This window comes from Oreochromis niloticus, linkage group LG1 (genome assembly GCF_001858045.2).
Source record: "Oreochromis niloticus isolate F11D_XX linkage group LG1, O_niloticus_UMD_NMBU, whole genome shotgun sequence".
In the NCBI taxonomy this organism is placed as follows: Eukaryota; Metazoa; Chordata; class Actinopteri; order Cichliformes; family Cichlidae; genus Oreochromis; species Oreochromis niloticus.
Genome location: NC_031965.2, coordinates 4667090 through 4682723, shown reverse-complemented (window position 1 = coordinate 4682723; position 15634 = coordinate 4667090). Strand labels below are relative to the sequence as shown.

The following is a 15634-nucleotide window of genomic DNA, read 5'->3' as shown; positions in this document are numbered from 1 at the left end:
CCTTCTCATTCAGTGGTTTTTCTTTTTTTTTTTACTACTTTCTACATTGTAGATACAAACTGAAGACATCAAATAGATATATATATATAAAAAATATGGACTTATGTAGCAAAGAAAAAGTTGATAAATAACTTTAAATAGATTTATCAAAGAGTCACCGCTGCTGCTGAGGATCAATGCTGAGGCATCAGCCTCAGAAACCACAAGTTAACTGCACCTCAGATAAGAGCCCAGATAAATGCCACACAGTAACAGACAAATCTCTACATAAACTGTCCAGAGGAGACTGTGTGAATCAGGCCTTTACAGGGAGTGCAGAATTATTAGGCAAGTTGTATTTTTGAGGAATAATTTCATTATTGAACAACAACCATGTTCTCAGTGAACCCAAAAAACTCATTAATATCAAAGCTGAATGTTTTTGGAAGTAGTTTTTAGTTTGTTTTTAGTTTTAGCTATTTTAGGGGGATATCTGTGTGTGCAGGTGACTATTACTGTGCATAATTATTAGGCAACTTAACAAAAAACAAATATATACCCATTTCAATTATTTATTTTTACCAGTGAAACCAATATAACATCTCCACATTCACAAATATACATTTCTGACATTCAAAAACAAATCAGCGACCATTATAGCCACCTTTCTTTGCAAGGACACTCAAAAGCCTGCCATCCATGGATTCTGTCAGTGTTTTCATCTGTTCACCATCAACATTGCGTGCAGCAGCAACCACAGCCTCCCAGACACTGTTCAGAGAGGTGTACTGTTTTCCCTCCTTGTAAATCTCACATTTGATGATGGGCCACAGGTTCTCAATGGGGTTCAGATCAGGTGAACAAGGAGGCCATGTCATTAGTTTTTCTTCTTTTATACCCTTTCTTGCCAGCCACGCTGTGGAGTGCTTGGACGCGTGTGATGGAGCATTGTCCTGCATGAAAGTCATGTTTTTCTTGAAGGATGCAGACTTCTTCCTGTACCACTGCTTGAAGAAGGTGTCTTCCAGAAACTGGCAGTAGGACTGGGAGTTGAGCTTGACTCCATCCTCAACCCGAAAAGGCCCCACAAGCTCATCTTTGATGATACCAGCCCAAACCAGTACTCCACCTCCACCTTGCTGGCGTCTGAGTCGGACTGGAGCTCTCTGCCCTTTACCAATCCAGCCACGGGCCCATCCATCTGGCCCACTCTCATTTCATCAGTCCATAAAACCTTAGAAAACTCAGTCTTGAGATATTTCTTGGCCCAGTCTTGACGTTTCAGCTTGTGTGTCTTGTTCAGTGGTGGTCGTCTTTCAGCCTTTCTTACCTTGGCCATGTCTCTGAGTATTGCACACCTTGTGCTTTTGGGCACTCCAGTGATGTTGCAGCTCTGAAATATGGCCAGACTGGTGGCAAGTGGCATCTTGGCAGCTGCACGCTTGACTTTTCTCAGTTCATGGGCAGTTATTTTGCGCCTTGGTTTTTCCACACGCTTCTTGCGACCCTGTTGACTATTTTGAATGAAACGCTTGATTGTTCGATGATCACGCTTCAGAAGCTTTGCAATTTTAAGACTGCTGCATCCCTCTGCAAGATATCTCACTATTTTTGACTTTTCTGAGCCTGTCAAGTCCTTCTTTTGACCCATTTTGCCAAAGGAAAGGAAGTTGCCTAATAATTATGCACACCTGATATAGGGTGTTGATGTCATTAGACCACACCCCTTCTCATTACAGAGATGCACATCACCTAATATGCTTAATTGGTAGTAGGCTTTCGAGCCTATACAGCTTGGAGTAAGACAACATGCATGAAGAGGATGATGTGGACAAAATACTTATTTGCCTAATAATTCTGCACTCCCTGTATGGTCAAATAGCTGCTAAGAAACTTTGACTAAGGAAAACCAACAAGCAGAAGAGATTTGTTTGGGCCAAGAAACACAAGGAATGGACATTAGACCAGTGGAAATCTATGCTTTGGTCTGATGAGTCCAAATTTGAGATCTTTGATTCCACCCATCCCATCTGGTTTGCATTTAGTTGGACCATCGTTTATTTTTCAACAGGACAATGACCCCAAACACACCTCCAGGCTGCGTAAGGGCTATTTGACCAAGAAGGAGAGTGATGGTGTGCTGAGCCAGACGGCCTGGCCTCCACAGTCAGCAGACCTAAACCCAGTTGAGATGGTTTGGGATGAGATGGACCGCAGAGTGAAGCCAAAAGGGCCAACAAGTGCTCAGCATCTCTGGGAATTCCTTCAAGGCAGTTGGAAAACCCTTTTCGGTGACAACCTCATGAAGCTCATGGAGAGAATGCGAAGAGTGTGCAAAGCAGTAATCAAAGCAAAGGGTGGCTATTTTGAAGAATCTAAAATATATAACATGTTTGGAGTTACTTCACACTTTTTGTTTACTACGTAATTATAATTCATGGCTACCTTTCCTCATAACAGCTATCCCTTCAAGATTCTCTCCATTTAAAGCAATGCATTATCAGGGATTGTAACATCTGGTCTTCCGGTGTCATGGTGGCGAGAGTAGCAGCATAAACAGGAGCTCCTACATCGATAGGTAAAATAATCCGCAATTCAAGAATATAATCCATTAAAAGTGACTTTCCCCTCAAGAATAATGAGCGGAGATAAAAAATAAGAAGGGACGAGCCCCAGGCCGAAGCTTAGAAACGCGACTTGAGAGCAAGACATACGAAACACGCTCCGAGCATGAGGGCGAGAAGATGGCGGAGGAGGCCTCAACATCAGCGCCAGGCTCCCTCAGACAGGTGGTGAGTGAAGTAGTGGCGGAGGGCATGCAAGACCTTAAGGCAGAGATGAAGAAGGAGCTATCGCTCGTGAGAACAAGTTTGAAAGAGGACATGAAAGCCCAAATGAGTGAGTTAACACGCGAGATAAACCAACAGGTTACCGCCGCCACAAGCAGGATCGAGGAGGTGGGGGAAACGTCTGGAAGAAATGGAAAGAAACATGGTAAGGAAGGAGAAATGGGACATTGGAGTGAGGGATGCCATTGTTCAGCTGCTGGATAACCAGAGGCAGCTCCAAGAGAAGGTTACGGATTTGGAGGGGCGCTCACGCCGTAATAACATACGGATATATGGCATCCCTGAGAACATAGAACGCACCTCCATGCTAAGGTATGTGGAAAGCATGATGATATCGGAGTTGGGGGACGGTGTGGACTTGGGCAGCGAGAAGAACCTAGGGATAGAGAGAGCTCACTGGGCGCTGGGAGCCGCCGCCGGGGGCGCCCCCCGATCAACAGTGGTGCGCTTCTTAAAGTTCAATATTAAAGAACAAATCTTACGCGCTGCATGGAAGAAGCCTGTATATATAAAGGAGAAGCGGATTTTCTTTGATCACGACTATGCCGAAAACATACAAATGAAGAGAAAAGAGTATGGCCCGGTTAAAAAAAGTACTTAAAGAAAACGCCATCCGGTTCCAGACCCTGCTTGCCAGAATGCGGGTTCATTTTGACTCGGGAATGGTCCTATACAATAGCGAGGAGGAAGCTGCGGCGGATCTAAGAAGACGCGGATACACGGTGGGACCGGTGGCCACAAGAAAGCCCAAAGGCATTACGGCGGAGATGATCAACAGTATGCTACCGACGAGCGTGGTTGGGCCGCGACGCGCCGGGAATACAGCTGATCTACGCGGGAGCACACAGGAAAAGCTGAAGGTTTTCCAGCGCACGGATGTCAGTATGGAGGAGTAACACCCGCTGCCTCGCCCACCCCGTTTCGCTGTTAAGATGAACATAAGATCTACGGAACAACAGGTGCACCGGGCTGCTGATCAATACAGGGGGGTATATGGTTGGATGGCCTCCTCCCCTGGCCGTGATGGAACTTGGCACGTCAATCCCCCTTTGATCATGGAGTGGTGAGGGTCCGATGCAGGTGACTCACATGTTTTTTGTTTTTTAGTTTCCTTTTTTCTTTTAAAATAGGAAACGAAAGGGGCCCCACACTGTGGCATTTCCCCCCAGACTGAGAGGAGAGAAAAAAAAACCTCTCATGGAAGACCTGGTTTGTTTGGTTAAGCCAAGTTCTGTCTTTGTTCATGTGTGTTTATTATGTGTTCTGAGGGCTGGGAGTATTGTTATGTTGGTGCAGGAAAATAAGTTGGAAATCTATAGAATGTATGCGGTATTATAAGGTACTGTCTTTGAATGTAAATGGTATAAAGAATCCCATTAAGAGGAGTAAGATTGTTCCCTTTTTAGCTTGGAAACTAATTGATAGATGCGTTTCTGCAAGAAAGAAACGCATCAAAGGAGGAACATGAGAAGTGGAAGAGAATGGGATTCAAAAATATTTATTATGCCTCACATAGATCTGGGAAAAAAAGAGGAGTGGCCATTCTGATACCGAACAAGGTTGGTTTTGAGTTTACTGGAGAACATAAAGATAAAGAGGGAAGATTTGTGTTGGTGAAAGGGAAAATGGAACAGGAAGATGTCACGCTGTGTAATATATATGCACCCCCAGGTAGTAGTACAGGGTTCTTTAAGGAGATATTCAGTCTTATTGCCGCAGAAAGTGTTGGAACATGTATATATGCAGGAGATTTCAATTTACTTCTCTATGCAAAATGGGATACAACTAGCCGAGACCAGAGGGGAACTAAATTAGAGGAACAAGTAAAAACAATGTTGTCTGAGTTGGGGCTTATAGATATATGGAGATATTTACACAAAAATGAACGCAATTTTACATTTTATTCAGCGAGACATGATATGCACTCGAGGATTGATTATTTTTTTACTTTTAGTAAAGATCTCCACAGAGTGAAGGATTGTATAATAGGACAGAGAGATTTATCTGATCATTCGGGACTAACTATGAAGACTGGGTTTAAAGCTAGCTCCAAAAACACCTTATGGAGGCTTAACACAGGTCTGTTAAATAATGACTCGTTTAAAAGAGAAATGGGACACGAGTTAAAAACATATTTAGAACTCAATGACAATGGAACAGTTAACCCTACAATTTTATGGGATGCGGCTAAGGCATACCTTAGGGGTAAAATTATTGCAAAATGTGCAGTCCTAAAGAAGGTGAGAGCAAAAAAAGCTGTCAGATTTGCAGGAAAATTTGGGAAAATTGGAACAACTGCACGCCGTTACAAGGTGCCCCCAGGTATTGGAGCAGATGAGGCCAGTTAAACAGGAGATCCACAAAATTTTAAGTGAGGAAATTGAAAAACAATTAAAATATAATAGACAACGGTGTTATGAGGCAGGACCCAAAGCTGCTAGGCTATTATCATGGAGACTCAGATGGCAACAACAGGAGAACACTATTCATAAAGTTTGAAATTTAAAAACAAATAAGATAACTAATAAACTCGAAGAAATTCAGAGAGCATTTGAAGATTATTACGCTGAGCTATACACACAACCGGATAAAGCAGATGAGCATGAGATTCAGAATTTCTTATCCAGCTTAGATCTACCATTTATAGGTAAGCAGCAGAATGAAAGACTCGTCAGAGAAATATCAGCAGAAGAAATTAACATTGGGATCTCAAAACTCAAGACTTTCAAAGCTCCAGGATGTGATGGATTCCCACCAGAGTGGTATAGGCAGATGAGGGAACCCTTAATCCCACTATTAAAGGCCTCTTTCAATTACACTCTGAGTGGGGGGGCGCTCCCTCCATCATGGCGGGAGGCATATATCTCTGTCATACCAAAAGCAGGGAAGGATAAAACTGACCCTAGAGGTTATAGACCTATTAGCGTGTTAAATATAGACTATAAACTATTTGCCGCGATTTTGGCCAAGAGGTTAAGTACATTGATGCCCACGCTGATTGAGGAGGATCAAACAGGCTTCATTGGTAACAGACAAACACACGATAATATCAGAAGGGCCATTCATATTATTGACCAGATACTTAAAGGGAAAACTGGAACAGTTCTCATTGGGCTTGATGCAGAAAAGGCATACAATACGGTCGGATGGGAATTTCTGTTTCATGTGTTGAAGAGATTTGGGCTATGTGACAGGTTTATTCAATGTATAAGAATGATTTATATGTCTCCAACAGCGAGGATCAAAGTTAACGGCAGCCTCTCAAATCGGATAACACTACAACGTGGCTGTAGGCAGGGCTGCCCATTGAGCCCGCTCCTCTTTAACCTTTTCATTGAACTGTTGGCTCAATGCATCAGGGAAGAGACTCGACTGGAGGGGGTTACAACGGGGAACGTGGAAAATAAAATTTGCTTGTATGCAGACGACGTGCTGGTAGCGCTAGGAAACCCGGAAGAGGGAATCCCGCTGCTTATGGAAATGCTGGAAGAATATGGCAGACTGTCTGGTTATAGACTAAACATTCAAAAAACTCAAATCTTGACATTCTTTTTTAACCCCTCAAGACAAATGGTAGCTAAATATAGATTCGGATGGCATCAATCTCAAATGGAGTACTTGGGGATCCTGCTGACAAAAGACCTTGCATTGTTATATGAAGTTAATTATAATCGGGTGAACAAGAAGATATATGAAGATCTGGAGAGGTGGGGTCTGCTCCACCTCGATCTGGGCAGCAGAGTTAGAGCGATAAAGATAAATATCCTCCCAAAGCTGCTATATTTGTTTGCAGCACTTCCAGTGGAGGTTCCAGCAAAACAATTTAGGGAGTGGGATATGCATTGCTCAAGATTCATATGGGGAAATAAAAGGCCGAGAGTGCGATATGCAACATTGCAGCTGCCTGGTGAGCGGGGGGGCATGGCCCTACCGTGCTTTGAGGATTACTATCTGGCAGCCCAGATCAGACCTCTAGTGTGCTGGTGTAACTCTAAGTATGAAGCAAAATGGAAGGACATTGAGCTTTCCTTGATGGATTTCCCAATACAGTCTGTTCTGGGGTCTCTTGAGAGTTTGCCACAGGCATATCAGATGCAAAATTTCTGTGTAAGTTTTTCCCTGAAAAAATGGGCAGATGTGATTAAAATTTTTGGTCTTAATAGGGAAATAGGGTTGCTGGGATGGCCAGCACATCTCCCACGCTTCCTTCCAGCATTGTTAGACCATAAATTCAGGGAGTGGTCCAGGCATGGAATCACTGCAATCTGTAAGATAGTTAAGCATGGGGAGCTGATAAATTTTGAGGACGTGTCAGATTTACGAGATCGGCAGGGAAGACTTTTATCGTTACCTACAGGTTTGGAGTTTCTTCCGGAAGGAAGTTAGAATGCCTGACGCAGATGCTAGTGGGGTGATCCAAATATTTATGGATGCTTATGGTGAGAACATTATAAGAGGCACTATAGGCAAAGTGTATAGAAGTTTTATAGCTATGAAAAAGACCTCAACAAGATATGTCAGTCATCGATGGGAAAAAGAAGCAGGTATAACTGTCTCAGAGGAAGAGTGGTCGTGGATGTGGAAGAATGTGTTATCTACCACAAATTCTTTAACATGGCGAGATTTTGGATGGAAGAATTTAATTAGATTCTTCATCACACCAAAACAGAAATCCAAAATAAGTGGTTCAGGCGCTTCATGCTGGAGGGAGTGCGGGGAGGTCGCTGCAGGTTGCTTCCATGTCTTCTGGTCATGCCCTAAACTGAAGACCTTTTGGGAGGAGATTAAACAACTGGTGTTGGATGTGCTGGAAGTAACACTGGACTTCTCCTTTAGTACCATGTACCTTGGGAATATCCCTGAGGATATAAATAAAAGAGACTCATACTTACTGAAAATAATTATGGTTGCATGCAAAAAGGCAATTGCTAAATGTTGGTCACAGACAAGCCCCCCCCACACGGAAGCTGGGCATAGACATTATTAACACAATTCATCATATGGAACTGATTACCTTCTCACTGCGGCTGCAGAAGGAGAAAGGAGAGAGACTTTGGGAAAGATGGGATCGTTATACGTCAAGAGACTAGAATCTGATACCTCTGTGATGCAGAGGGACAGCTGCAAATTTGTTTGGATGGAACATGCACCTGTGTAATGTGTAATATATGAAAGTAAAACGAGACGATGTGTATTTTGGACTATGTGAACATATGTGAATTTGTTGGTTTCCCTTGCCCTCTTTAGTTCTGTATGTAAAATAAGATGAAAATCAATAAAGAGAAAGTATTAAAAAAATAAAAAAAAATAAATAAAAAGGGATTGTAACATGTAGTCCTTTTACTGAATCATAATTACCATATATCTGCGGGATAAGCAGATGCTAACTTACATTGTGCAGAGTCAATTGCTACAGACCTCCAATCTTCATGTGGCCTTCAGATAAGGTCAACAACAGTGCGTAAAGAACTTCATGGAATGGGTTTCCATAGACGAGCACCTGGATCCAAGGCTTACATCACCAAGTGCAATGCAAAGCGTCAGATGCAGTGATGTAAAACACTCCCCCCACTGGACTCTAGAGCAGTGGAAAAGTATTCTCTGGAATGATGAATCATGTTTTTCAGTCTGCAAGCAATTGGATGTATATGGGTTTGGCGGTTGCCAGGAGGACAATAAAGGGTGGGCTGTAAAGGGTGGGCTGACATCATATTAAACCTTATGCAAGGAATGAGAATGGGATGTCACTCAAGTTCATGTGTGTGAAAGCAGATACGCTTCTGACAATATAATGCATGTTTGGATGAGTAAAGGTGAGGGTTACAAACCAAACAAAAAAACCCCCAAAAAACATGAGGAAAGTTAAGTGGGGTTTCTCTCACCCCAAACGGTTGCGGCAGATGGCTGCCCCTCTCTGAGCCTGGTTCTGCCGGAGGTTTCTTCCTGTTAAAAGGGAGTTTTTCCTTCCCACTGTCGCCAAAGTGCTTGCTCATAGGGGGGGGGGGTCATATGATTGTTGGGTTTTTTTCTCTGAATGTATTATTGTAGGGTCTACCTTACAATATAAAGCACCTTGAGGAGACTGTTGTTGTGATTTGGCGCTGTATAAATACAATTGAATTGAATTGAAAGTCCTTAATGTAATAATTAGCAAATCCTCAAAATGCATCCAGCTGAAAGATGGCAAATGGAAAAATTCCATGAAAAACATTAGACAGGCTTGGATAAAGAATAGAAAAGCTGTGGTCCTTAGTCCTAAAGAACATATCCAACTAATGGAACCAAACTCAGCATTGTGTACTCAATGAGCTTCATATTTAAATTCAATAAGACTCATTCACATGCCTCACCGGTGGAGCATAGTCAACTAGAATCAGACAGGGGGTCTCAATCAGACACAACCAAGCACATTAAAATTTAACAAATGTTTTATAAACACATAAATTGATATCAATTGGGGTTTTGTTTACTCAAACATAATATTTCTGTATAGCAGATGGTGAGAGATAGTAGGATAGCACATAGATTTTTGTGAAACTGATGTTTATCCATTTGCAGTTATATTATAACACCGCCCAGTGGGCTTGTCACTGGGTGTAATGAGTAACCTGTAGATAACAGCTTAACTTTAAGGTGTGTTGTGTCATTATCTTATGCTGAGTCATTCCTTTAATTTTATTATGATTACACGTTAGTTGCTTAGATTGTGTTGGATTCACCTTCGTCTTAGCGACACTGTGACACCATTTTATACACCATGAGTAAAACAGGTTGCTGCCTTGATGAAGATCATCCTCTTAGTAAATACACCAGATATCATTTTGATATTTTGATTTTGATACCCCTATATAAATTGATGTATATCCCCATCCATTCTCACCCATAAATAGATTTTTGGTTTTTCAAGCTTGGCAACTGTGCCACAAAATAATGTTTTTATTTTTTGCGCCTCCAGATATCCAGCTATACATGCACAGAGGTTCACAACATTACCATGTCATAATGTTATAATAATATAATAATGTGAAACCTTTCTCCAGTTATGAATCTCTGTCTTAGTGCAATGGCTAATATATTTCCTGTTTCACCTGTTCCTGTCGTTCCTGGAACAGAGAACAACCACCACCATTGTTAGCATTCTCTGACTGACATGTCTCGTTATTTGTCACTTGTAATACAGGTGAGACATATAATTATAATTATAATGAGTTTTGCAGATATTCAGTTATAACTACCATAGACGCCAAATGAAACTGGAAACTGTTACATTTGCTCTGACAGAATGCGTCTGGCCCTCCCCCACATACTTCCAAACTTCTTTGCCCTAGTCATGCACTCTGCCTTTGTAAACATATGTGAAAAAGTGGGTCCCTGTAGAGAGTTCAGTGAATTTAAGGTGGTATTGTTATAGGATGCTACTGCTGCAACTAGTCAGTTCATGAAATTTCTCCTAGATATCTCCTAGATAGTCCGCAATCAATTATAAGGGGTATTACTGCAAAGTAGAAGTGTGCAGGTACCACAGCAGCTAAGCCACGAACTGGCAACCAACATAAAGTTGTAGAGTGGGATTAACCAGTGCCGAGGCTCATAATGGATAAAAATCATTAGCGCTCAGCTGACTTGATGACTACAGAGTTACAAACACGAACATCAGTACAAAAACTCTACGGAAGCTTCATGGCATGCATTTCCATGTCTAAGCAGCTTCTATAGAAGTGCAGGTAGCCTTGTTCTTCTGTCCATTTAGTGCATTTCATTCATTACCTAAACCAACTCAAAAATATTGCTATCACCAGTCACAATGAAAGTAATATCCCCAAGAAATAGGAAAAAAATCCATTAAAGACCAAACACAAGACTTCAAAAATTCATCTGGAAATTTCATTACAATATATCTGTAAAGGTTCTCAGTCATCCAGGTCACGGTAATCTAAGAAGCTTGGAAAGAAAAGTGACTGGACTTCTATACATTTCTTGAAGATGTTTCACTTCGCTTAAAAAAATGAAAGAAAGTCAGTCGCTTTTCTTTCCAAGCTCCTTAGATTACAATGTAGTCATTCCAGCTCAAGACACACCACTATACACATAGAGCCTTGGGGGCAGGTGTGTTACCCAGAGGTATGTGGGTGTGGCAAATGAAGTAGGCCGTGCACACCTTAACTGCTATCTGCCCCTTAGACATTAAGAGTCATTAGACATTAAGAGGTGTGGACCTCCTGACCAGCAGTCAGTTGCTGATCTCACATCTGTCCCGCTTTTAACAGCTAGTTTTCATACAGCCATCAGAATTAGAATCAGAAACACTTTTATACGTTTGTACGCAAGGAATTTACCATGTTGTCGTGGTGCAAAAAGCAAAAAAACAAAAAAGGTACAGAAATAGGATATATGACATTTACCGCTTATAGTGCAAAATATAGGTAGGGCATAATGTTCAAAGTGCTTTTACTGAATTCAGTATGCAAAATGTTGGTAGCCTGAGTAAATAAGTGTGTTACTGTAACACATTAATGGGTGAGGGTGCATTGTTAAGTAGTCCCACAGCCTGGGGAAAGAAACTACTGTTATGCCGTGAGGTGTTGCTTCTGATGGGCAGCTTTCCACCAAAGGGGAGTGTCACAAACAGTTTATGACCAGGGTGTGAGGGGTCGGCAGCAATCATCCTTGCACTTCTTAGTGTGTTGGTGGTGTACAGGTCTTGTAGGCAAGGCAGGTTGCACCCAATCACCTTCTCAGCAGAGCAGATGACATGCTACAGTCTGCCTTTGTCCTTGGTAGAGGCAACAGCATGCCAGATGGTGACAGAGGAGGTGAGGACAGATTCATTGATGGAGAAGTAAAACTGCACCATCAATGACTTTGGCAGTTTTTGTTTATTTTTGTCAGCTGGTGCAGGAAGTACATTCTCTGCTTTGATATCCCTCTGCTGGGATATGATAGTTCCCAGGAAGTAGAAGGACTTCCTGGGCTTGTAGTTGTTTTACTGCCTGGGCCATTTCCAGAGAGAAACAGAGTCACGAGCTGAAAACTGCTGTTGTAGCATTTTTGAATACAGCTATTTAGCTTTATAGGGACTGAATAACTATGACCTTGGATATGGATTGTAGCAAAGTGTCTCAACACTTAACGCTCCAATGTGTAATGGACGCCGCCACCTAATGAAGCCAATTGAACCACGTCCACAAAAGGCAGAGAAGCGATCCTGAGGCCACCAAAGTGGAAGCCATTCACTACTTGACTCTGCATGATTGACTCAGCATGTAATTAATTTGTGTGAATGTCTTTAATATACTGCTTAGAGATGGTGGTGACCAATGGTGACGCTCAAAGTGGAATGGCTAAATTCTTTTCAGTTCCTATTCCTAATGTGTATATACAAATACTTGTATAATGTCAGCTGATATACAAAAGTTGAATTTTTTTTACTCCATAAAGAATTTTCAGTACTCAAATCAGTACTTTACAATAACAGTCAATTTTAATTTATAATTGTATTCATAAATTGTATTTATTTATCATAAATTATATATATTTATTTGTAATTTCGGCACATACTTACCAGCGTACCACTGTAACACTAGATCCAAATTTGCATAAGAGATTTTATATTTATGGTTATAGCCTACCCAGCAGTGTAGTGATACTTACCCCATCAATGCGGGGTGTCCCAGCACTGCACACCACACAGCATGCTTGTTGAATCAGCTCCCTGGCAACGTCCTCCTCTCCATCTTCATATGCTGCCTGGATGTTTTTAAAAGTGGGGTGAGTAAACAGTGTAGAACTGGGCCCAGTATCCTCCACCAATGACACCTTTGCTCCTATATCCTCCCCAGGGCCTGTCAGGAAAGAGGACAGTCAAAAATGAAAAGAGAAAAAATAAAGTGTATTTGTAACTAGGAACTGGATTTTACACAGGCCTGTGGCAGGATGCTCCAGGTTAAACACTGTATTACTGTCACCCTGTTATTAGCATGCACCCAGAACTGGGTCATCTTATTTAAAGAATACGCTCATGGTATGAGCTAAAGCACAACTCACTGGATTAATGAAGTCTGAAAAGATTGTCTCTGATGGCAGATGTTAAGAAGCACTTTTTACTGTACTTCTATACATCATTAAAAAAAAAAAGAACATTACTATTTAAAAATGGGGAAAAAAAACCCAAACACTAATATTCTTGTATCAATGTCAATATTCAAGATTCAACTCAGGTTTTTATTATTTAAAGAAAAAAAATGCATGCTGTTAATTATGGAGTTCCACAGGGTTCCGTAGGGTCCCTTAGGCAGTATCATTAGAAGGCAGAACATACATTTTCACTGCTATGAAAATGCCTGTGTAGGTTCTCAGTCATCCAGGTCATGGTAACCTAAGGAGCTTTGGAAGAAAAGCAATAAGACTTCTTCGTGTTCTTTAAGTTTCTTGAAGACACTGAGAAGCTTCTTCTGTTTTAAGACCAAATGGTGGACAGTCCCAGGTATTTCCAGGCACCTTAACATCCACTCACATCTTGCGTCAGTTGATCTCAATGGGTCACATGATAGGGTGAGGCAAAGCCTCACAATTGTTTCACCTGAAACTTCTGCTAATAATGACCCACATGCTTTTCACACCTTATAAGACATAATTTTCTGCTTCTAAATTCAGAAAAAAACTGAGATTATTGTACTCAGCCTAAAAACCTTAGAATTATGGTATCTAACTAGATACTTACTCTGGGTGGCAAAACTTGGCCTCCACTAACACTGTCAGGAATCTTTGAATCAGTTTTGATCAGGATGTGTCCTTCAATGTATATTTTAAAAAAATATTTAAGACTACTTTTTTCCATTTGCATGCCAAATATCATTGGCCAAGATACAAACCCCAAGTTGCTCTCTGATGCATCCATAGAGAAATACCCCTCAAAACCATTGCAAATGCATATTATATGATCTACAAGTGTAAACGAAGATTGACAAATTTGTACAGTGAATTAGTCTAAGGAGCTTGGAAAGAAAAGTTTCTGGACTTCTTTAAGTTTCTTGAAGACGTTTCATCTCTCATCCCAGAAGCTTCTTCAGTTCTAAGACCAAATGGTGGAGACTCCCAAATTTAAGGCTTTTTAGGAGTGTTCCTAAGAGGGTCCTGGATCCCCAACTGATCCTCTGCCTAATCACACGAGCCAAGGTGTGAAAACGGGTGTGGGTCACAATCACCCAAGGTTTCAGATGAACCCATTGTGAGACCTTGCCACAGCCTATCGTCTGACTTACTGATCAAATGACCCAAGATGTGAGTGGGCATTAAGTCGTCTGGGAAGGGATCTCAAAACTGGATTATAGATGGCAGACGGTTAGTGTCGTAAGCCGCTGCCTCTGTTCAAAGATGATCATTCACAGGGGACATAGATGGCTTTCTTTCACTCCTCTTTTAAATCATCTGTATTCCCTGTCCAACATTGGCATTCTCGAAAGAGGTACCTTTGTACTTTAGATGCAGATGTACAGCTGAGTGTTAATACAGCTGTACATCTGTATCAACACTCAGCTGTACATCCATAAACACATGGCTCAACATACAGCTGTACAGCTGTATGTTGAGCCATGTGTTTATGAAGTGGCCGTTTGGTCTGAGCATTCCTCGCTGCACTGTACAGCATACACTATGTTGCTAAGTTTGTTTGGGGAGTTTTTTTCTTTCGGATGAACCAATTTTTATCTGAGTGTGTAAGTACACTGGGATGTTGTGCTTGGAAAAGACTCATGAGTTTCTCTAACAAACCTGGTACATAAGGGATGACAATATTATTCTGTTTATCTTAATGTAGCCAAAAACTGGAAATGAAAACAATAATAAATAAATAACTGAAAAATGGGGTGTGCGTAATTATTCAGCCCCCTTTGGTCTGAGTGCAGTCAGTTGCCCATAGACATTGCCTGATGAGTGCTAATGACTAAATAGAGTGCACCTGTGTGTAATCTAATGTCAGTACAAAAACAGCTGCTCTGTGACGGCCTCAGAGGTTGTCTAAGAGAATATTGGGAGTAACAACACCATGAAGTCCAAAGAACACACCAGACAGGTCAGGGATAAAGTTATTGAGAAATTTAAAGCAGGCTTAGGCTACAAAAAGATTTCCCAAGCCTTGAACATCCCACAGAGCACTGTTCAAGCGATCAGTCAGAAATGGAAGGAGTATGGCACAACTGTAAACCTACCAAGACAAGGCCGTCCACCTAAACTCACAGGCCGAACAAGCAGAGCGCCGATCAGAAATGCAGCCAAGAGGCCCATGGTGACTCTGGACGAGCTGCAGAAGGTGATTCTACAAAGTATTGACTCAGGGGGCTGAATAATTACGCACACCCCACTTTGCAGTCATTTATTTGTAAAAAATGTTTGGAATCATGTATGATTTTCGTTCCACTTCTCACGTGTACACCACTTTGTATTGGTCTTTCACCTGGAATTCCAATAAAACTGATTCATGTTTGTGGCTGTAATGTGACAAAATGTGGGAAAGTTCAAGGGGGCCGAATACTTTTGCAAGCCATTGTATACAAATACTAGAGCTGGGCGATATGACCAAAAATTCATATCTCGATATTTTTTAGCTGGATGGCGATATAAGATATATATATCTCGATATTTTTTTAAAGCCATAAAGTAAGAACAAAAAGAGAGTTCTTAGTCAAAGCTGTGTCCCAGATGTCACACAGGCACTTTTATTAACATACAGCATAGATGTACATGAAAAAAACTACTCAAAAATAAATTATGAGCATTTATTAAATAATGATGCTCTATAAATAAAAGAA

At 41.3% G+C, this 15634-nt stretch overlaps 1 protein-coding gene across 3 annotated transcripts in view; it reads right to left on the bottom strand.

Moving 5' to 3' along the window:
- The window catches only part of lrrk1 (leucine-rich repeat kinase 1), a 108304-nt gene that overhangs the window by 85074 nt on the left and 7596 nt on the right, over positions 1–15634 (bottom strand). For all 3 annotated transcript variants that reach the window (XM_019356013.2, XM_025910560.1, XM_019356012.2), the window contains one exon: positions 12480–12670. In XM_019356013.2, the coding sequence (XP_019211558.1) occupies positions 12480–12670 (191 nt within the window). The remainder of the gene's footprint in view (positions 1–12479; positions 12671–15634) is intronic.